General features: G+C 33.9%; 1 protein-coding gene across 1 annotated transcript in view; it reads left to right on the top strand.

Moving 5' to 3' along the window:
• Positions 1 to 24,263, top strand: part of SEMA3E (semaphorin 3E) — a 145,154-nt gene that overhangs the window by 83,270 nt on the left and 37,621 nt on the right. The window contains exons 3-5 of the mRNA XM_062019731.1: positions 1,577 to 1,636; positions 6,265 to 6,384; positions 22,189 to 22,282. Of these exons, the coding sequence (XP_061875715.1) occupies positions 1,577 to 1,636; positions 6,265 to 6,384; positions 22,189 to 22,282 (274 nt within the window). The remainder of the gene's footprint in view (positions 1 to 1,576; positions 1,637 to 6,264; positions 6,385 to 22,188; positions 22,283 to 24,263) is intronic.

Genomic DNA, 24,263 nt, shown 5'->3' with positions numbered 1-24,263 from the left:
TTTAAAGAAAAACACGTAAATTAAATTAAAAAAAAAGAAAGAAAAAAAGCCTAGTATCATAGAATCATAGAACAGTAGAAGAAAAATAAATTAAAAATTATTTCCAGATAGAAAAATAATTTGTAATTGGACTATTAACAAAAATGTCTTAATGATGACGTCCATTTTTTGATACTTTGCCTTCCAAGACTGATATTAGTGAAGTGAACACATTTTTATTCTCGCTTTTAAAGCTTCTAAATGAACTAATCATTCCAGTCTGCTCAGTCATTGCTTAATATTGATGTCATATAAACAAATATGCATCTGGAATGAAATATGAATGTTATAACAAAAAAAATCTCACTTGTGTTTTTTGGCTTCACTTCTAGTAATTGACTGTGAAGAGTTGACACTATTCCCATGAGGTTAATTGCTGACTCTCATTAACTTCACTGTAAACCATTTTCTTTCCTAAGTGTCGTTTAGAGCAGGAAATAAGTATTTCAGAATTAATATTCTATGCTGAAAGTCACTGACAATTTAGTAAAGATGCTTCTACTGAACTTATATAAAATTTAAATTCCGTTGACTAATATTAAGTTTCATGTTATCCTAAGTGAAACAGTTAGTTATGTTTCAACAAAAATGTTTATTACCGTATTGCAAATTTTTACAGATATCTAAAAATAAATCTGGAGTATTTTACTTGAAATCTGTTTGAATGGTAATAGAAACTTGATTAAGCTTTATAACATGCAATAGAAAGTGTTTGTATAGTATGATGAGTCAAGTAGAAAGACAGGTGCAATGTCCTGCATCTGGGACAATATAACCAAGGAGCCTAGTATAGAGCAGAATATACCCGGATGGGGAGCAGACTTGCTGAAAGGAATCTGGGGTCCTGGTCTGGACATGAGACACCAGTGAAGGTAAACTGGGCTGCATCCACTGGGGTATAACTAGCAGAGATAGTAATGTGGTCTTCTCACTCTACTCAGTGTTTGTCAGGTCTCACTTGGAGCACTGTGTCTAGTTCTAGTCACTGCAATTCAATGTGGACAAACTGAAGAGGTCCAAAGGAAGGTTCCAAAGATCATTGAAGGGCTGAAGAACCTGCCTCACAATTGAAAAACTGAAGGAGTTAGGGCTTTCTTCCCTGGAGAAAAGAAGGCTCCTGGGGAAGTCATCACAGTCGTCCAGTATTTAAAGATTGTCTACAAAGAAGACAGAGACATTCTCTTCACAGGAAGCCACATGGACATTAGGGGCAATGGGTACAAGTTGCACTAGGAGGTAATAAGGTCACATTTTGTAGTGAGAACAATCATTACAACAACCTCCCAAGATATATGATGGAGTGTCAAACACTGGAGGTTTAAAGGTGTGATAGAACAAGATGATAGGTAATCTCACCGGGCACCCTTTCTCACAAGGTTGAACCAGATAGTCTATCAAGGTCCCTTTCAACTTGGATTTTATTATTCTGTTCTATGAATCTTTCACATGAAAAGTAGTGGAAAAGCTGGATTTACTTGATTAGACTGCCAAATGAATGGTTTTCTATGTTTTGGTGTTTGTTTGTTTTTTTCCTCAGATCCATTGGCCTAGTACACCTCTTCAGGCAGAAGAATGCATAATTAAAGGAAGAGATGCTGTAAGTATCAATAATTACAAATTAATTATACTCTAATTATACCAGTGACTGGTCCAAACCAAGGATTTAGTCATCCCTGAACTTTAGAGAGATCAAAGCACAATATAATTCTCAGAGTTGCAGCTTAAAAATGTGTAACTACAGTGAACAGACTAAATTATTAGTTTAATTGCTTTTCAAACCAGCTCTTAAGGATGATCATCTGAACATTCTCTAATTCTTTTTCTAGTGGTACCAAAGAAGATATCCTAATAATTATTCTTTTCTATTTCCCTTTCTTCTCATATTCATAGAATACCTCCTCCACTAGAACTTGTACAACCTCTAGAATACTTTCAAAAAAGCCATTAAATTATTAATAATTAGAAAATATACTCTAAATTTGTTTGCCCTATAGATTTTATATATATATGTTAAAAAGATACTATTTCTTGTGATCCACTGTTTTTACTGTAACCGATTCCCAGAAAAACACAGGAAAGCTCATTGACATACAGCAGCTGCTTCTGTTGACATCATTGGATAAGAGTTCTGGATTGGAGCTCTCTTTAAATTTGCAGTGCACCAAGCTCATTATCTGCACCTCATAAACACACAGCAAGTATAATACCTAATAAATCCTACATTTGAGAGAGCTCACACTGTACCAAAGGATTTGAAAATGGTGATAGTTTGACAGTAACAGCAACGGAAACATAGGGTGCGTGCACAGTTTTCCCACAAACACAGCAAACAGGCAGCCTTGATGACAACCACAACATATCCCCAGTGAAGATTAGGAAACTATAAAGATTGTTGTTGAAGTACAAGCATAATAACTGTCATGCTTGACATAACAATTTACTCCTTACATTCACCTGCTCTAGAACCAATCCTTTTTGAGGTATCTTAAAAATTCATTGTATTTATTGGACTGTTTTGATACCCTTGAGAATTTCAGTTGGCTTTGGATCAATATGATTGTTTTCTATATTATCAAAATTTAATGATCATATGAAATGAATCCAGATCCTAAATTGTTTGAGTTTTATTTAATACCACCTCTCAGTATAGGCTGTTATTACAGTTAAAGCTCTATCATCTTTTCTTCACCACAACACGATGGGATTTATTTTCTGATACTTTGACTATATTCTTTGAGATAAAAAAATATAGAAATAGGTACTGTTTTTCCAATATAATGTAAAGATATCCCTCTCAGACTCATGAGATTCCCTAAAATGTTAAACCTTTTAAAATCCAGTCTATTACTATAAGCCTTCAAATTTACATTGTAATGTAATTCTCTGATTCTGTAATGGATATGATCATTTAAAACACTTCATGTTTTACCTCACCTGTGAAAGTTAAATGTCTCTTATTTTTTTAAAGAAAAATAAAGATTTTTTAAATAATGCCAGGGATTCAGAGCCAAAGTCTTTAAGAAAAAATTGTAGAATCTGCAAATATCGTAATACTAAATAACATTCTGATCCTCACATGAGACCAAATTATGTATAGGACTTTGTGAATGACTAAGAGTAATTAATTTCAGGAAAACCTTAGTACTTTCCATTAACATGCTTGATATATAGTACGCCAAAGGAATTTAAATTAGAATAAAAATATTCCCTACTACTTTTCCTTTTTTTTTGTAGCCATAAATCACTATTGACTTGATGGCACAATGTCTTAAAATCAACCCTTTGACATTTCTAAGTTCTGAATGCTCTTTATCACAATGTAAGGTCTCAGAAAAAAAATTACTCATCAGTGCTCTTTCAAACCTTTTTCCTTATTTCCATGCTGTTTCATTCTTTATTTTCCTTGCAAAAGAGTTGTTGCTCAAGGCATAATTAGTATTAAGTAAAGCTGCAAACGTAACAAGCATCTCAGTGTTAAGACACTTATGTGTTCTCTACCACTGCTTTCTGTATAACAGAACAGACCCCTTTTACAATCTTGTAGAACCTTTAAAAGCTATCTGTTTATCTTGTAGCAGTAAAACTGCAAGTGTTGTAGTCATAAACACAGTTTCAGAGAGCTTGTAACAAACTTAATAGGATAGTTAGAAAAGTCTTTTCTTAGCAACGCATGCACCATCTTAAACTCAGGCCACACTTTTCTGATCAGGGTCAAGCCAAGGAAAAAGTCTTTCCTCTCAGTGTGCCAAGAAACACACCTGTCAGCCTGTGGTGTGAGAGCTTTTGATTTTTGAAATTATTTTATCAGAATTGCAAATCATTCAGATAAAGAACTCAAATTCTGTAGTGATGACTAAGTTCTTCACACAGAGAAGCTTCAGATGAATAAGATTCCATAAAACTATGGAATGTCTACATAGTTCTCTGATGACAAGAAAACTAAATTAATTAATATGGTAGGTAGAAAACCTATTTTCTTGTCCCTTGGCTGATGCATGTCTTCCTTGTTATGTGTACAGGGTATTATTAGTGGGGCAGCAATGTCTAGTTGCCTGACACTCCCCAGAATAGCACCTTTTTTCATTTGTTTATAAATTACAGACTTCAGCCTTTTGGAATGGTTTTGGGTTTTTTTTTTTTTCTATACTTGGCATCTGTCTAATCCTGTTTTTGATGCAGAGTTTGTCAGATATTTCTATGAAAGTGCATAGGAGGAAAAAAAATGTGATTTTTTTAAACATTAAAAAAGAAAATATCCAAAATCTCTCTTCTCTACAGTTCTTTTGAGAGGTGTATGTGGATATAAAAGAGAATCATGGAGTAAAGACCAGACTGCTACTGAGAGACAAAGAGGGGATAAGCCAGAAAGGTCATACTTTGAGGAAAGAGAATGAGGAACAACATCAGCGCCCAGTAAAGCATCTAATTAAAAACTATAAAGCATCATAACATTCATACACATTACCATTCTATTAGCACAAGTTAGCAAATGTTTGTGAAATGCACATATGAAATGAGAGTCTGTGTCTTTGAGTGCTGATCCATGTATAGAGGATCATATCCCAGTAATCTTAAGCCATTCTTCTTTCGATTTGCTTACCAATTCAAATACCAGTGTTTTTTCAGTAGACCTAGAGCTTTTTGTCAAGATGAGAGGCCAAATGGATGCCACTTTCTTTTTTCTTTTTTTTTATTTACTTTCTAAAAAAAAAAAAAAAAGAAATAGATTTGTTAAGGATTAATAAATTCCAAAAGTAAGATATTATAAGTTTGATTTGTCCTTTACATAGTCATAATATTTAGCTATAAAACAGATTACTTGCCTGTGTAGGTTACCTGCTTCTTTCAATTAATATGTTATATCTTCAAGGTAAACAGTTAAGGAGAATCATGCAACAAAGGACAATATTTCCTTATGATCTTTATTTGTTTGCTGGAGCAGTTGGAAGACTTGAACTGAGTGACACAAGAGTTTGAAGAAAGAAGAAAAGTGGTTTCTTAGTTTTGAACCAAGTGTGGATTTGGAAGAGTTGAATTCTTCTCACAGCTCTTCTGCAGACTCCTCCTCTGTGACAGTTCTTGTAGATGGTTAATAAGACCCTGGATTGTTCTCATATAAATATAGTGGTCTGAAAACTAGAGTAATCATTAGTGAAGGACAGCAAATTTTCAAAAAGGAAATTTCTTTCACTCTGGTTTACACATTCATTTTAAGATAGAATTAATTGCCTTTTGAAGATGTCTGGCCTTCTTCACTGACTATTGAAAAAGCCTAGGAGACTAGCATAAATTACATGTAAACTCTAGAATAGCTAAGGTTAGCTAAGATCTATCCCATTAAAATAGTCTCTGGGGTAACCGTATTAAAATCCAGAGTCTGGGTTGAATAAACGTAGAGCATTGAATGGAAAGGAACAAGAATTTTGCTCCTAATTATAAAAATAATTTCAAAATGTTAAATACTCTATAAAACGAGGTCCCAGGAGTCCACAAATCAATGGATACTTTTATCCCACTGTCTACATTTCTCATTTAGCACAGGAAGGATAATGACCCCACATCTCAAAGGAATCTTTGAAAATTTTTTAATTGTAGCTTTTATTAAGTTGAAAATACACTAATGAGTGCCAGAGTATTGCCCTGGGGGAAATTAGTAATTCTTTCTTCAAAGGAGAGTTTGAACAGTGGGAAGAGAAAAAGCATGCAACTGTAAAATATAATAAAATGTTGACTAGCAATTATACAAGAAATTAGTGGTGCAGTGCTGTTATGGAAAAGATGTAAAAGAAAAACTGATATTTTTCTTGAGACAAAGTTTATTTAACTTTAGATAGAAGCCATTTTCTGACTATTCACATCTCATGCTGTGAGTCTAATATCTAGCACATCTAATGCTTAGTAAAACAAATCTTGAAATTTGAAGAATGTCTCTGAAATTAAAGCACAAAAGCACATTTTATAAATTACTGACTCCTAACTGTGTAAGCTTCTAAAATAAATTATGATAAATCAATGCTCTAAACTTGCATTTTTCATGTCAAATGTGCCCGTCGATAAAACTATTGTCATTGAAGTACTAGCATGAAGGGGTAGAACTAAGATGTTATGTTTAACAACAGAAAGTTTCAAAATGCAGAATATCACCTAAGGGTATCTAAGACATTAAAAAAAGAACAAAAAAAAAAAAAGTAATATTTTCATGTGTTTATTTTTTATGCAAACTAGGATGAATGTGCAAATTACATCCGTGTCCTGCACCGATACAACAGAACACATCTTCTGGCCTGTGGAACAGGAGCTTTTGATCCACTCTGTACTTTTATTAGAGCTGGACATCTGTCAGAGGTAAGAAATGGTACAGTAGGGAGTCTTTTGGTTTGGATTTCATCAAAGAGTCTATAGCTAAAAATAGATGCTTAAAATTCAAGTGCTCAGAGTTGTCGTACAAACCATACAATGGATATTTTCCCTGATGAAATGTTATGCTGATCTAAAATTCAGTTTATGGCTCACTAATGACTGAAAGTATGTTTTGGAGAACTATGCAAAAAAACTCAAAATCCTTTTCATTTTAGAATTTTTTTACTAAATAAGATGATATAGCAATTCTTACAAAAACAATATTAAAAGTTTTGCAGGTTTTTCTGATTGATGCAGCTTCTATCCTGTTTTTTTGAATCCTTGTTTCAGTGCACTCCGTTGACAGGTTAAAAAACATATTAAGTTTACAAATATGTATTGAAATTCCTGACATAGAACGCCACTTTGAAGAGCTGAATTTCTACAATTGTAGATTAAATTTATAACAAGTTATCAATTACATTTCTAGGTCTGGACCAAATGCAAACTGAACAGTCAAAATGATCTCTTAATATATACTTAATAATTCTGAATAAATCATTTTTTCAGTTATATTTTAAAATAACTGGTAAGGGATTCCACTGTACTCATGAGGATTTCACTAGACTGCTAGAGAGACATGAGATGACTGCTTTGGGAGTATGACCATGGCTTCTTGATTACACACTATGTGAAGTGGGAGTTAATAGATAGAGATGATCTGTAGCTCAAAGGTAAGATTATGTCTTACTGGAAAATGTTAGGAACAGATGCTAGATTGTAGTCTTGCTTAGTTGCTTCATATTTAATGATGTCTCCTCGCAAAGCTGAGCACTTCTCATAGAGCTGATGTTAAAGCATCATCCAAGAGAATTCTTTTTTCCCCCTACAAAAGGTGATTGCAATTAAGAAGCAGGTTCAATTACATGGATATTATTTATAAAATAATCCAGAATAAACAAGTCCAAACTTACTGATTTCCATGAGAAAATGTAAAGCTTCAAAATAGTGACTTGTGTTGTCCTTTCCATTTCTAATAACTTCCAAATATTTGCCAAAAACTTTAGGCTAAATTAAAAATGAGCAGCTGATATTTATGTGCATATATATAGAGAGTTAAAGGAAAACATGAAAGCATTGTGTTTAATATTTTATACAGGTGAATCTAGACAAATAAAAAAACTTCCCCTATAGCCTAGAAATTTTAAGCTAAATTTTGAATTCTATTTTATTTTTTTCTCAATTATTCCACCTCAGAATTTCTCAATTTATCTGTTTGGAAATAATGTTTTCCCTAATATTTTTCTCACAAATTTCAGCTTAATCTCTCCAAACCAAAAACAGTTTTATTCTCTCTTAGACCACTTTAATTGTTGTTCTCCACAGTTAACTGACTGTTTTGTACCAAATGAGTTAAAGCAGTTACAATTCAGACTTGTTCCACACCTGAAGTATTATTTCGTCTATTGATCAGAACAGGAAAACAGGACAAGGACTGGAGCTGACTTAAAATAAACACTTGGCTCAAATAAATTGAATTGAAGATTTATTTTTTTTAAAGTGTAGTCATGTAAAAGGAATTAAATAATAAATAATATTAAAATAAGGCAACTTTGCATGTCTTCTTTCCTACTGTCATGAACCTCCTGTCAGACTTCCTGGTACAGTCTGAAGGAAGTAATATCTGCATATTTAGGAACACTATTTAAGAAAGCATAAACAACAGAATAATAGGAAACAAACAAACAAAAATAAGAAATAAGACTGATATATAAGAATGTGTGGCCCATAATGATCCTCTTAGGTATCACTGTCTTTCCTTTCCTTCTTTTGTTTGCTTATTATTCTTCCTTGTCAACTGTCATTCCAAAATTTTACCCACAGTGAACTCATGGTAAAATTATAATTTTTCTATTTGTGTAGAGCAACATTTGCTACATCAATAAGCAGTCATATTAATACATTTCTTATATTAGTTTCTATTATCTCAAAAGCTGACCATCAGGATTAAAAAAGTCAGGAGCCATGTGTACGGTAGGTTAAAAATAACATATGGTATGTGACTGAGTGGGTAAACTGTAATCCTACTTTCTTTGACTGATTGACATTGTGTACCTACAGGAAGTGAAGGGACCAGATCTTTAATCAGAAAATTGATTTCTCCCCTTGGTCAGAGTGTCTCAATCTCATGACTTCTGATTAGTGTCCTCCATTTCTTCCACAACCTCATCTCTCTGCCCTTTTCCTCACTGTCTGACTGTCACGGAAAGCAGAGTAACAAATTAAATAGTCTTAAAAATAAAATTATACTATTCTACCAAACATTTTTATAAAAAAAATAATAAAATTCATACTTTTAATTCAAAAAGTAAATACTTGTTTATAATATGCAGTTATATGCAGTTAATTGCAGCTCATAATACACAGCTGGATGAAAGAATAGTTTTCTTTTTGTTGACAAATTAAATAGATTGAAGTTCAATGTAAGTAAAATCTTTGATTTGCAAACTAAATTGCTTTTGAACAGAAACTCTTTAAGCAGATCAGGGTGTATTTCAGGTTGATAGACATTTGAACAGTGACACTTTTCAGATGTATTGAGATAAAAAGGGTGAGAGGTAAAAAGGGAGCTCTTATAGCAGACTTCTATGCCTCTAGATATCTAGCTACCACAGCATATCAAACTGTATTCACTCTTCCATACAGAACTATAAATCAACAGCATCAACATAGAGAAAATGCTCTGTAATCAAAGACCGTAACCATAAATTTCAACAGTGCTTCCTGAGTTGATGGTGAAGGGAAGAGGCAATCCTCTCAGTAAAAACTGCAGGCTTCTTAACTTACATTAACACAAATAGAGATATAAGCATTTTAGAAAATTATAGACTATGAGGATTATATTTTCTACAATCTACTCTGTTGCAATTTACTGAGTAGCCCAAGGGAAACAATTTTTTGAAATAAAACACTTGACACTCTTTTTGTTTGTCCTATTAGTCCCATATTGCAAGAAAATTGATTTCATTGTTGGCCTGTGACAAAAATTTACCTGCATTTTTTAATAAATGTTCGGTAAGAAAATGAAACACTACTGTTTTTCCTTCAAATGTTGAGAATATCACAAAACCATGATCATAATCATATTGTATGGCATCTTGATATAATATTTACCGTGCTTTTATGAAGTTCAATCCAGTTTATGAACTGGATTCCAGTTTATGAAAAGGAACTGACTGCCTCAAGTCTGACTGCCTACAAGCTTATGTAACTGCAAATTCATACCTTTTTACCGAAACTGAGTTTGAGCTGTGTCTTGAAGAATACTAATCACTTAACAACAAATAGTGAAGCCAAAAGGACATTTTTGTCCCCCAAAAGAGGCAAAATTTGATTGCCTTTTTTCAGAAAAGCAACATCTCTAGATTATTCAAAAACTGCAGTAAAAATGACCATTTCCCTAACCACTTTCTGGTAGAAAATATTAATTTAACTCACTATGTAGTAATTGAAATGTGGTTTGAAATCTTTCCCGATTAAATTATAAGGTAATACCTTAGATAAATTTAAATACCTCTTCCATCTTTTTTCATGGTTTATGGAAATTTAATGATACTATGTATTTTGTCTTAATATAAAGAATTCAATTTGAATATGTTGATTGCATAAAAAATGAGCAATAAATATTGCATTTATTGAATTGTACCTCAAAATTATGTTCTGCAACCAGAGTATAATCAAATATGTTTCTCTAAATAAAATTATTTTTAAATTCTATTGCATACTACATATTCATTTTAAAGTTTACATATACTGCAGTTATTCTACTGGAGTATTGGTTTCATTTATATTACTTTGGAATTCCAGGCTGTTCACTTTAGTATGACTGTTGCCAGATCTAAAAATGTACGAATGTAGTCACTGACAGCTACATATAGCTTTTTGTCTTTTTCCCTCTTTCATATTGCTTTTACTCTAATGACTGTTACTTTCCTAAGTTTAAACATTTCAGCAAATTACCCAATGTTTTTATGACATTCAGAAATAAATTGCAAATTGGGAAAAATAGGACTGCCTAAAAAGCCTGCCTCATTAAATAACTCACAAAACACTTTTAACAAGTGCAGATGGAAGTTTCACCAAACATGGATAAAGAGATTACACTTCCACCACAGGACATGCAAAATGAGTGGAAATTCCAAAAGAAAAGGCTGTGCAGAAATAATATCCTAAGTTCTTGCAAACTATATGTTCACAATATAGAGTTAAATATTACGTTCATGATATAGAGTTAAATATTGGAGAGGAGGTCATGTCTGCATGATAAAAGCTGTTGAGGGAAGGAAAGTTGAGGGAAAGAACCATCATGATGAATTTTTCTTCTAGAATATGCTGTAAATTTTTAATACACACATTGGACTGGCAGAGTACTATTTTCAATGTCTCATTTAACTCAATAAACTGCATACAGTTGTATTTCTTCTACTCAGAAAAGTGATGGACTAAGTCATACTTTCCAGAAAATTCATTGATGGTTTCTGGGAGCCTCCCCTATGTTTTCCTAATCTGATGTATTCCTTATTATGCTATATCCTTTTCAATTAGCTAGATAAGATTCTGCTTATTAGGGCAAAACAGCTCTAAATTCTAAGTCTTTAAAGCCCATTAGAAAGGAATTGTCTTTAATGAAGTATCAAATGCATTTGTTTACTTGAGGAACAGTTCAGCACAGTTGTAATTTCTTCTTTCTAATCTATGTTTTCCTTATTTTTTTTTTTTTAATATGGGGAGAGGCACTTTTTCTACATATTCTGTCATTAAAAACACAATCAATAAGCTTTCCATTTGTCTCACTACAGTCAACAAATGCAGGCAACATGAGCTCCTCAGCTCTTGCTCTAACAAATTGAATTGACATGGAAGATAAGAGAGAATGTTCCTGTACTATCTCAGTTTAATTTGTACGTGATGCAATGATGTTCTTGACCAATATTTTTTAATGTCATCATTGTTTCAGCTTTATTAAGAAACAAAATTGTATACATATTTATATCTATTTTTTAAGATATTGTTTCTGATATATTTTTATAATAAAAACAGTGATCTGTCCAGTTACTCCCTCTTCATCCATTTTCCTATTACCTCATCTCTGATCTCAGTTTGCAGAGAATTAAGGAGTAGGAACATCTGACCAAAAAGAAATGGGTGTTGGTCAATCGTTCATTAGACAGAATGTGTGAGAAATTCTTGCCCTGAAAATATTTGCTCAGAGACAGTGTCTCTCTGCACAGATAAAAAGCTATCAGATAGAATACTATTCCCTAAATCTTAGCAGATTTTTCAGCTCACTCTATTTATGCAGTTGAATCTGTAATTCTAAATACTAAGAGATGGATTATTTATTACAGTTTTCTGCATCTGTAGTTTGTGTGAGGCTAGTCATTAGTCTGGGTGGTGTTTCAATCAATATCAAGCACTTGTAGATATGAAATGCTACCAAGAAATCAACACAATATAGATTTTTTTTTTACCAGAGGGTTTTGTTACATCATCTAGTCTGAGTGCCCACATCACAGCCTGTCAAATTGAACCAAACATTAAAAAATATGTATTTCAGTTAGGTTGAAACATTTTTTGATTTGGATGTTAAAATTGAAATTGTATCTAAACTCATAATAGATGGGAAATTATTAGGTGAAGATTACCTCTGTGCTAACAGCATACAACAAAGGTGCTGTGCTGCAAAATGGGGAAAAAAATTAAAAGCCGAAGACCTACATAAAACCTAACTTGAAGAAATTTTTATTACTGAATTTATGGCTTATTTATATACTCCTAAGTAAATTGGAAAGTACTAGTCAAGCAACACACAAAATAGATTTTCTACATCAACTCAAATAACAACACAACCTCTGCAACTGGCTAAGTTCTGGATCTTCCAAAAATGAGACAAATATCCTCTTGTGAAACAGGGTAAAACAGTTCCTTCCAAACCTATGCATATGGCTATGTAAGACATTAAAGTTCACGAATTCTGGCTATATAATAGTTACTCTAATGAACAGTTGTATATGGGGAGTTCAATAAAGATAATGGAAAGAGAGTAATTCTGTCCTACCCAGGCTGTGCTAGGAAAGTAAGAGTATTGCATAAATGGAAACAAAGGCCAAAAGAAATCAGAATATTCGCACACTGCTTGGCTAATTTCTGTCAGGTACAGTATTAAATAATCACAGAATCATTTTAGTTGGAGAAGACCTTTAAGATCATCAAGTCTAACTATGAACTCAGCACTATCATGGCCACCACTAAAGCATGTCTCTAAGCACCACATCTATTCATGTTTTAAGTACTTCCAGGGATGGTAACTCCACCACCTCCCTGGGCAGTCTGTACCACTGTTTAACAACCCCTTTGATTAATGAAGTTTCCCTAATTTTCCAATCTAAACCTTCCCTGGTGCTACTTGTGGCCATTTCCACTTGTCCTTGTCTCTCGTATCTTGGGAGAAGAGACTGATACCCACCTTACTACACGTCCTGTCAGGTAGTTACAGAGAGTGATCATGTCTCCTCCAGCTACTCCTCATCTGACTTGTTTTCTAGACAGTAAATCAGCTTTGTTGCCTGCCTCTGTACACACTCTAGCACCAAATTCGCCTTCCTTCTAGTTAAGGGCCCAAAACTGAACCAGCTTCACCAGTATGGAGTACAAGGGGACAATCCCTGTCCTGGTTCTTCTGGTGCTCTGTGGCTGATACAAACCAGGATACCATTAGCCTTCTTGGTCACCTGGGCACACTGCTGGTAACATCACTATTTCTCTGGTAAGCTGGACCAATATTTAATTAGTTTCAATCTTAGGAAATAGCCCCTTAAAGAAGATTAAATTTCTCTTACTTCAACTTCTGTTATTTAATCCCGATATGCCTTTGATAGCAAAGTTGAAAATTCTCTTGCTAGCTTTTCCGCATCTTTTCCATATGCACAAAGCTACCTCTTCACTTTTTTTGATAAGATAAATAAATATAGCTCCTTAAAATTCTTATCACAAGGATCCCTCAATCATATTCCTGTCCTTCCTGTGAACTCACTGCAGTATTTTCATGTGTTCTGGAAGTGCAGACGCTAGAAGTGTGTATATAGTCAAGGTCATTTCCCTACCTTTGAGATTCTTTTCATAGACTCAAGTGCTGAGTTCTTGGCAGAATATTATAATGGGAAATCTCTTTTTAGCATTTTGCACTTGACCCAAAGTTCTTCTCTGGAGCACATAGTTATCCCAGTTTACACAGTTGAGTGACAAGGTCAATGAAGATATTTCTGGAGATGCATGTCACTACCAGTTGTAAAAAGTCACCCAGGACATCCAAGATCCTAAATGAGGCACTTCAGTCTAATATATGAAAGTAGGCTGAATGAGGATCTGAACCTCCACCTTTTAGGCCATTCTGATGTATTTCCAATATAAACTCTGTTTCCTTTACAATTTATACTGCCTTGGACACAATTTTGTTAAAATCTACTGTGTAAGCTCCTGACCTTTTGACTCTTTCACTTGGCCATAAGGCTGTATCTCCATATACATCTATTCAGACATTTAAATTCCAGACATCCTTTATGTAACCTTTGGAACTATCATATATACTAACTGTCACACTAGTGCAATATAATCATAACTTAGTTTTCTAATGGTCTTATTCTATGAGTTTATCCTGCTCTAATTCCGTGTGCAGCTTAAGGTCATGCAAAGACACATCTCCTAAAATTCAAACCAATTCAGGTACTTCTGCTTAAACTTTCTGAACTTGAAAGGATAAATGCCTATGATTTCAATATACAGGATGGCTGGTTTGTTTTTTGTGGGTTTTTTTTTCACCATTGCCAGAGTATTTCACATGCATTAAATCAGAGAAATGTATTATTTCTGTCACTTTAGGCCTGGTATTCACACAATTCACAAATTGCTAACTCAGACAGCAGTCTGACATAGCTCCAGATTTTAAACATGTTTTCAGATTGGAGCCCAATGTATCTTAATCATTTAACTGTGGAATAAAATGCATAGTGTTGAAAAATACATTTGAATTTTCAGGGAGGATTTGATGTGTGTACTATTTTATGCACTCTTATCCCACAGGACGATTGCTCTTTTCAGCTTGTCACTGGATAGTAAAGAGGATTGAAAACAGATCCTCAGAAGACATACTACTTCTCAAATAATCTTAATTACATCAAATAGCAGAGATCTGATTATCTCAGCCAGGTCTTTGAGGACTCTGTTCCTAATATTGTATCCCCAATTTGGATTGGAAAACAAAGTTGAATGAACATGGAAGGTGTAATTTCAAAAGTTAGTAATTCTCTGACAACAAGCCAAGCAATTTTTTGCCAGTGCTTAGATCCTTTTGAAAATTAGTGTTCGGATTCTTAAAAGAAGATTATTAACACTAGTTAATTCACTTTTGGACCATCCTTGTGTTACCCAAATATTTGCATGTCTGTGTTATGCTGACTCCAATCATAGAATCATTTTGGTTGAAAAGATAATTAAGGTAATTGAGTCCAACCACTAACCTCACACTACCAAGCCCACCACTAATACTGTGTCCCTCAGCACCTCAGCTACACAGCTTTTAAATATCTCCAGGGATGGTGACTCCAGTACCTCCCTGGGCAGCCTGTGCTAATGCTTAATCACCCTCTTGGTGAAAAAGTTCTTGTCTTATCACTTGTTATTTGGGAGAAGAGACCAATCCCCACCTCACTACAACCTCCTGTCAGGTAGTTGTAGAGAGTGATCATGTCTCCCCTCAGCCTCCTCTTTTCCAGACTAAACACCCCCAGCTCCTTCAGCTGTTCCTTATCAGACTTGTGCTCCAGACCCTTCACCAACTTCATTGATCATCTCTGGACATACTCCAGAACCTCAGAGTCTTTTCTTGTAGTGAGAGGCCCAAAATTGAACACAATACTTCAGATGCAGTCTCACTAGCACCAAGTACAGGGGGACAATCACTTCCTTGGTCCTGCTGGTCACACTGTTCCTCATACAAGCCAGGATGTCATTGGCCTTCTTGGCCACCTGGGCACACTGCTGGATCATGTTCAAGCAGCTGTCAATTAGCAGCCCTGGTTGTTTTTCAGTTTTCCAGCCACACATGCCCCAAGCCTGTAGCACGGTATGAGGTTGCTGTGGCCCCAGCTGCAGTACCAAACACTCAGCCTTGTCAAAATTCATATAATTGGCCAGTACGTTGCAATAGGAAGTTATCATTATTATTATTATAAATGTTTGCAGCACAGGTTCCTTTATAAAAACCTCATGTTATTGATATTTTTTATTAGTTTTAGATTTTTGATTTATTGAATAATCTAGTTGTATTTATATCAATTTATATCTATAGCATTTGGGACTACGGATAATTAGATACTGCTAATACACATTTGCCTTAACATCCAAAGTTTAGTACACTAAAATATATAATGCTATATGATATGAGATGTCTTTTCAGGCTTCATCTGTTGTTTTATGCAAAGACAAAATATTTTACTGTATATATCTTTTACCACATGCCTTCTTGCTGAGACAAGTGTACAGATTAATACAGGTCATGGAGTTGAGAGTTCTTTTTGGAGATTTATATTTGAATTACATTTTCTACTGATTTACAGACATGTTCTGTGATTTTTCAGATTTTTTTTAATGGGGAAGTCAAAGTTCATCTTCCTAAAAGAAACCTCTGCATAATGTATTCAGTGTGTCTTTCTATGTCAAAATAAATATATGAGGATGAATATTCAAGAAAAAAGAAATGAAAAAAAATGTTTATAATAATAGAGTATTTGAAAAAGAGTTTCATGTGAACTCATACTAAAAACTTTATAGTGCAAAAGAGAATGGAAATGAGATGAGGCTTATTCTTTACATTGTACTTCACTTACTATTGCTGTCACAAAAGTTCCCTGGATTCCTTCAAGTATTCAATTTCTCACATGAGAAAAAAATCCAGTTTTACTCTAAAAATCTTATATTTCAACCATTTTGAAATAAGATATTTCATTCCTAATGTTAGGCTCTGTGCATGGTGTACATATCAATGTGGAAATTGCCAGACTTTAAAGGTAAAATATTAAGATTAAACCAGACATAAAAATGATTTGACTAAATGGGAAAGTACATATGGGCAACAAATGTTTTCTCTGTTTAGAAATAGCATACCTACTGTGTTAAATATTTTTAAATTTTAATTTTTACAGAATGTTACTGTTACTGAGATTTCATAAGTTACATTTATTTCCATGTCACTAAAGCCTATCAATAAAGCTGTAACTGTGTCCTACTGTGTACTTTCCTCTGTGAAGTTTTTAAATCACAGCTTTTCTCATGTGTTACTTTGTCTCCTATTTTGGAACCAGGTTCTCATTTTCATTCTCATAAAGAACAAGGTAAAATTGCAACAGCTTTTGGTGAAAATGCTCTGTGAGAGGTTGTAAACCTGCAAGTGAAAGTTATCCTCACAGCTTTAGTACAGAAGTTTAAGGAAAGCTTCCAAACACGCTGTCTTTAGAGTACGGATGTGAACATCCACTAATCAGCCCTCTTCTTCCCATGCTCTCCCCATTTTCACCTCTCCCTCTTCCCCTGGGCTTTAGTCTCCAACTCTGATGACCCTTGCTGAAAGCCATCTTTATCAGGTCTCTCAGTCCATTGGGTTGTCCTCTCCTTGAGAAGTCAGTGTCTCCCAGTGTACCCCAGCCCTTTCCAACAGTCCTCTTCCTGCAACAGGCCAGTGTGATCAAATAAGGTGGATCTTTGGTGTTTACATTCTCTTTTTTGATGCTTCAGGTATTGCTTAAAAAAAAAAAAAAAAAGAAAAAGAAAAAAAAAAAGAGTGTATCATATGACACCAGCACCTCATAGCTTTAATAAGGTTTTAAAAAATCTTTTTTCATAGTTTCACACAAGTAATGCATTTATATTTTACGCTTTCCCACTCAATGCACTTGGCATGTGAACCTTCTATTCATAGTTGTCTTTAAAAAAAAGTCTCAAATATATGATCCTCAGTAAATAAAATTCAACGAACAACTCTTGCATGTAATACAATTCTTACTTTAAGGTTGAGTAACTATGAGATCATTAATGTTAAGAATGGATTCTGTCCAGTGAGTCACAGTAATAGTGAATTGTATAGCCAATGTTACAAACTATATTCAGAAAAATCTGCACAGTCTCTCCCCATAATACTCTAAACATGATTTACTATTAGAGAATATAAGTAATCTGGACTTCTTAAATAAATAAAAAACCCCACAATCCAAACTCCCTAGAAAACAACCTGAAAAAATGCCAACCATAAAAAGGCACAAGTCTCCTGGAGACCTTCGTTATACTGCTGAAGCATATGCATACACAGTGAAGTGTATAATTAAAGGTTCTGAAATGGTTTAAAGTTCCTTTTAAAAAAAGTTAGTATGCTATGTCTTATTTTTTGCTATCCAGAAAATAAGAAAAAATTAAAGTGAAAAGAAAATATCTCCTTATAGAAAACAAAAATTACTTTTTTACATAAAAGTAATAGCATAGGAAAACCCAACCAAAGCCTCTACGTTTGTAAGTCCTTTTTTAAAGTTTATTAAAAAGATACAGTCATTGTATTCATGTTGAGAATAGGCTTAGGTACTTTGGGGAATAAGAGTGGAAGTAAACATATGTTTTAAATTAATCACATACATAAATGCTGTCTTGAACCAGAGTAAAACAGTATTAGAGAAAGCCATTTTCTGAAACAAAAGTTAAATGCAGTCTTTAAATTTTAATGGCTGCAATTGACCTTTTCTTTATTATTTATAGCCAACATTATTCTTCATTGTCTAACAGTATCTATTCACATCCAGTTAACAGCAAAATGCTTGATGCTCTTGGAAATGTTTTCTGTTGATTTTTAAACAACATTATTATTTTAATTTATAACACTTCCTTAGTCATAGGCATCATAAATCAAACCCAGAGCCTCATTTCTTTCCCCAAACTACATGCAGAAATTTGCAATTCCATCTCCAACCCTCCATATGTGTTTCACACAAGTTTTACCACTGAAATATGCCCGTAAAATAAGTTGTAACGACGAATTACCATGTTGGATAATCTGTGAGGAAACTGTCAGTTTTCTTCTGATGTTTCTCAAGAGATTCCAATGTCACAAACAGCAAGGAGGGTTAGAATGATGGTATTAGACTTCAAAGCTGATTATTAATGTGTAACGCTTATTTAATTTAAACTGGCATGCCATAGAAATTGACACATCTAACACCAGCTCTTCAGTTACTTGTCCCAGCAATGGGAATAACTTATTGCAACCATGGAATATTTGGTATGCTCTCCTAAAAGGTGAGGGTGGAAAATCTCTCTTGGAGGAGCCATTGCTTACATTTCCAGTGACTTTTTAGACAGTTACATACATATGCAAGCATTTATGAGATACACATCCTGTTTTATATCAAAACTCATGAGATCCATTTATAAAAACTTCTCCATGTTGCACTGAAATCCTTTCTTCTTTTTTCTAACTTCAGTGTTAGCTAATATCTTTAAAGTACAACTCTTACTCATAAATTCCAGCTGTTAAAATGTAGATAATTAAAAGATACTATACATGACGCTTAACATTTTCATTCCATGGTCATATAGCTAGCTTTTAAAAACACATTTGTGTCACAAGCATTAAAAGAGATGGGTTTACCATTTCATTTTGATTCTCAGGGGAATGGTTAACTACATGAGTAACTACATTAGATCCTTCCACATCACCTGGAAGACTCTCATACCAGTCAAGTTATCCTGGTCTAAGTATCAGTGGTATTTTACCAGAGGAAGAACTGAATATAAAGTGGGGCTTATGATGCACTGGAGGGATCATGTCTTCTCTATAGCACAAAAATTTGCTCTCTGTTCCCTAGGTAGGATGAAACATGAGCCACACACTATAAACCATGAAGTATGGGTAATACAACTTCCTCAAGTATTCTTTCAAAATAATTTTATTTCCACATTTGATCACTTTACCTGAGTATTTTTTCTGTGATCAGTTTTAAATTTGTTGCTTTTTCCTTTTCAGAGACACGTCCATTTTTATCATACTGTGGGGAAAAATTAACAGAAAGCATTAAGACTAAAAAATTCTATTAATCTGTAACTGTTTATCTGTCCATTTACTTCTACATCTTTCTCTGTAAAAATGGGAGATTTTTTCTTTAACTGATTCATTGACAAACAGTTGAGATCTCAGAACAGGAATCTTTTCATGAGTAGCTTCGTTTTTAATATCTGATTAGAGGCAGTGAGATTGTTTTTAGAAATGTTTCCTTTACATTATATCTCATGATAATTATGGCTCTCTAGTCCCTTTGCATGGTTTCAGAAGGTTTTTCTTTCCCTTCCTGAGCTCACTGTTGACTCAAAATGTTATAGTATTTAGTTTTGAAAAATACTTAGTATGTGATGTTTGAAAGGTATGCAACAGGCCTGAGACTTCAACACACAGAGAAATATTTCTTCATTGTTTGACATCTACCCAACAGCAGAGGAGGACTAGTTACTACTGATGTGCAACTGAAGCTGATACAGCAGAAAGTAATACTCCTGTACCACCAATCTCTATCCTGGATGATTATTTTCTGCTGCATCAGCTTTAACATCAGGCACTAACATGACAAGTTTAGGCCAACACAGAAAGTTCCAGAGAGGTGAGATTCTCAATGCCTGGTTACCTCATGGGTTTTAGGACCATTACTTAAACTTTGTATGTATTTTGCTTGCTATTTTTGGGGGGGATGGCTGTTTCACTTCAAGTAGACATGAAACAGCTGTCTTATTTTTCTGTAACTGCAGTCTGAGTAACATTCCATTTTTATAGAAACTCTCTACTAATCAGAATCTTACTTTTTGACCAGAAGTTTCAGCAAAATAATATGTGTTATTTAAATGGATGGAAATATAAGATAGGTACATCAACTTGACTGATCTGCAGATTAAGGTGTAATCACGCCTTGAAAGGGAGGGATTTATGAAAATTTCAAGGTTAACTGTTGTAAATGAAACCCATAGAAATATTCAATTATTCAACGAGTGGTAACTACTAGCTCTAAAACAGTCCCAATTTCCTTATATATTTTTTCATTCTATCCTTTAAAATTAATTTAAAAATTGCTATTACTTTTGCATTTTTCCATCTTGTGCAGTGGTCAGTATTGCTTCTGCTTTTTTGCACCTTGTCTTTTTGTGTATTTTTCAGGAGACCATAACTGACAAGAGTGAAGCCACCTGAAGAGAGCATTAGTTTTACTTTGAGAACAATTAGACTTGCTTGGGAAGAGGGAGATTTGTAGGCTTTAGGGTGGGATGAATGGACAAAGATGAGGGATCTGAAAAACAGTGAGGAAAACAGCATTGCAGAGAGCAGATCTATGTTTAGGTTTCTGTATCTCTCAAAACCAAAACTTGTTACATATGCTACAGCCTCCCAAAATTACATGAATGTAACCAGCCAAAGAGAAAAAGAACTTGGTACAATGTCCTATGTAACTAACCAAATTAAAAACAACTTGCTATAATGTCATAAGGACTAAAAGGACTATATATACTTAAATAAAAACTACCAGGATACTATTTTGTCCAGTCTAAGTATATAGAGGGTTTTTTGTCCAAATACAGAGTTATTTCACAAGTCAAGTCTGATAAAATCTGATTTTTATGGTTAAAAAGCCTCTTGGACTTCTCTGAGAATGTTTGCTGTAAGGGAAAGATCCAAGAAGATCCTTCTGAAAATCCTGGGCTTTTGAAGTCCTGTCTCATGTAATTTTATGCCTCACAAAACATTTGTCTTAGTATTTTAGCACTGTGAACCTGAGATTAGTTTACTGAAAAGGTAGATTGTATTTATCCAATGTGTTGATGTTATCTGCATTTCAATAGACTTGAATAAAACTGTTACACAGACCTGTAGCTGTTTGACTATCAAAATGTTTACCAGTGACACACTTGATGGCTGGCTGGTATGTTTTTTATGAAGCTTTCCCCCATGTTTTTTGGTATGCTTTTTTTAATACATGAATTTTAAAAATATTGTGCTCTCGCTTGATATTTTAATTAGACATTAATAAGCTTTTTTTGTGAAAGCCGGGACACATATAACACTGCAAATAAAAACTCAAATTCTAAGTTCTTTCTCAGCTTTTAAAACCTTATACAGACAAATTAAACTGCCAATATTCTTTTTATACTGATATTCTGTTAAATCCACTGCAGAAATAACGTCTGCTCTAAAACCCATAATTGGAGATTCATTCCTAAACATACTTTTATGAAGAAGATATACAAACATCTCAAGGCTACCGAGAAATGATAACACAGCATGACATGTTTAACAACTACTGGAAAAAAAGAAATGTTTAAATGGGGAAAACATATTCCATGGGTATATATCTATGTAATGTTTAGATAAATTGGAGAAAAGATAAAGGAATCTTCACGCCTTATTCCCACAGAAATGAAATAAATGAGACTTTGGTGCACATTTTACTGAATGTTTTTCGTCAGTGCACACACAAAGTTGGTTTGTAGAAAAACAGAGAATTTTTATTGATACATCAGCAAGCAACTGTTATTGTGTCTTCTCCTTAATGAAGTCAATTCATTACTAAGGGATAACAAAGTTAAAACTTGTCACCAAGGATGTTTTTTTCTCTGCCTGGAGAGTTTACCTTGTTTTCTGTGCTTTTCTTTTTTTTTTTTTTTTTTTTTTTAAAGGATCATCTGTTTCAACTGGAATCACACAAATTTGAGAGAGGACGAGGCAGGTGCCCTTTTGACCCCAGTTCTTCCTTCACCTCCATCTTAATTGGTAATGATCTTTATGTCACAGGTTTCATACTCCCGTCAATCTGCTGTTCTGAGTCTCTTTCTTCAGCACACCAAAGTGTTGTCAGTTTTCCATTGCAATCTTCCACATGTCAGACTTAATCCTCATGATGCTGTCCACATTAATATTACATCCCAAGCAGCATTAACCCCAGCAAGGGTGTCTCACTGAAGTAAGTAGATGTTATATGACATGTGCCATCCTGAAGAGGTAATAGGTTGTTGTGTGATTTTGGAAACAGCAATTTCCAGCTTTGCTTCAAAGCAAGTTAATACGTCTAGCTTTGTGTTTTTACACCACTGATGCAAAACATACTATTTTTCATCTACTGAGATGTAATCAAGATGTAAAAATTTGAGTTTAAAAATTTGAGTCTGTATTAAGCATTTATTGTTTAAATAAATTTCAGCTTTTGAAGTTAAAATAGATTTTTTCCAATGCTGTCTTCTAAACTATCCAAAACTGATGATTCTCTGATAGAAGAGTTGATTTGATACTTGACAGTTATAAAAATAGAGCTCAGTCTAAGTCCTGCAGTGCCAGAAAGCTATGTTGAGACAATGCTCTTCTGTGCTTTGCTGGTAAGTATATCACTACATGGCTGTGACTTTTGAAATTATAGTATAGCAAACCACACTTTTTTTCCTTCATAATGTTTTCCTGAAAACATTTCGTGAGATCAAGAAAACACTGTCTTGGCAATACAGTGACTAAAAATAGACTGGAGTAGCAGGTAAAGGGTGAAAGCCAGAGGCACTTAGGGAGTAACACGGTGATTTCTGGTTTTGGAAAACATAAATAAAGGTGAGCATTCAAAAGGAACAGTAATTAAAAGAAAAAGCTAGGGAAAAGAGGCCGAAGATCAAATAAATCTTCAACTTTGTAGGCATACAAATGTTAGAGTATTTTAAGGCCCTTTGGTATTTACATTTCACTTCATCGGTGAAATGTAATCTGACAGTTTAAAATCAGACAGTTAAAATCTCTGATTACAAGCTACAATGTTATAGCTCACACTTAGTGGTGTGAAAGCATTGCTCATGACTGACAGATATATTTTTGCATGCTATGCTTATTTATTCCATTAACAAAATAATTAGAAGAAGAATCTTCCCCAGTAATGCCAGATCTTTCAAACTGTAGCAATTCATCAAAAGATTGCTTATTCCTATATAAAAAAAAAAAAAAAAAACCACAAAAACAACACCGAAAGTCCCCTGCAGCTAAAATTCTTAAGAATTAGTGGGTTAAGAAGTCATGAAAGAATCAGAAAAAAACTGCTATATTTTCACTGACCTTCCAAAATCCATGAAGCACACTCTGTTACTCTTTCTTCCACCCTCATTCCTAAACTGTGTCTACAGTTTCTAACAGGTTCCAGTCTTAGCTCAGCCTGACAAAAAATATTTGCTTGAAAGCTCATGGTCTAATCTTGAAGTCCTTCTCAACCTTTCCTGAGACAGAACGAACTAAGTAAATAAATTAACCTGATCATGTTCCTACTGTGAGATTAATATGAATTTTATTTGCTTAAATGGAAGCCAGATTGTCCCACTGAGCACTTCAAGACTAATGGTTAGTCCTTGTGTTTCTGGCCTTTTCATTAGTTTGCCTGGATTGTGAGAGGTCCTATGAATCCTCATAATTTTATCTGGAAGAGACAAATAAGCCCTTCCCTCATAAATGTTGATCTTTCTTAAAAATTCACTGACAAAGGTCTATAAAATCAATTTTACAAAGCTAACAATTCTGCTATGTGGCAAGATTAACAGGAGAAAATAATATATTTTTATTGGATACCGATAAACAAACTTTCTTCCCTTCATCTAAACTAATACGAGCCGAGAAGTGTATTTAAAGGCCATATTTCTAGGCCTCCATTGGGAAATTTATAATTTCAAGTGATCATAGAATGATATTTTAAAAGCATAATAAAACTATTCAAAGAGTTTATTATTGTATT

The sequence above is a fragment of the Colius striatus genome, chromosome 1 (assembly GCF_028858725.1).
Source record: "Colius striatus isolate bColStr4 chromosome 1, bColStr4.1.hap1, whole genome shotgun sequence".
In the NCBI taxonomy this organism is placed as follows: domain Eukaryota; kingdom Metazoa; phylum Chordata; class Aves; order Coliiformes; family Coliidae; genus Colius; species Colius striatus.
This window is presented reverse-complemented; position numbering and strand designations above follow the sequence as displayed.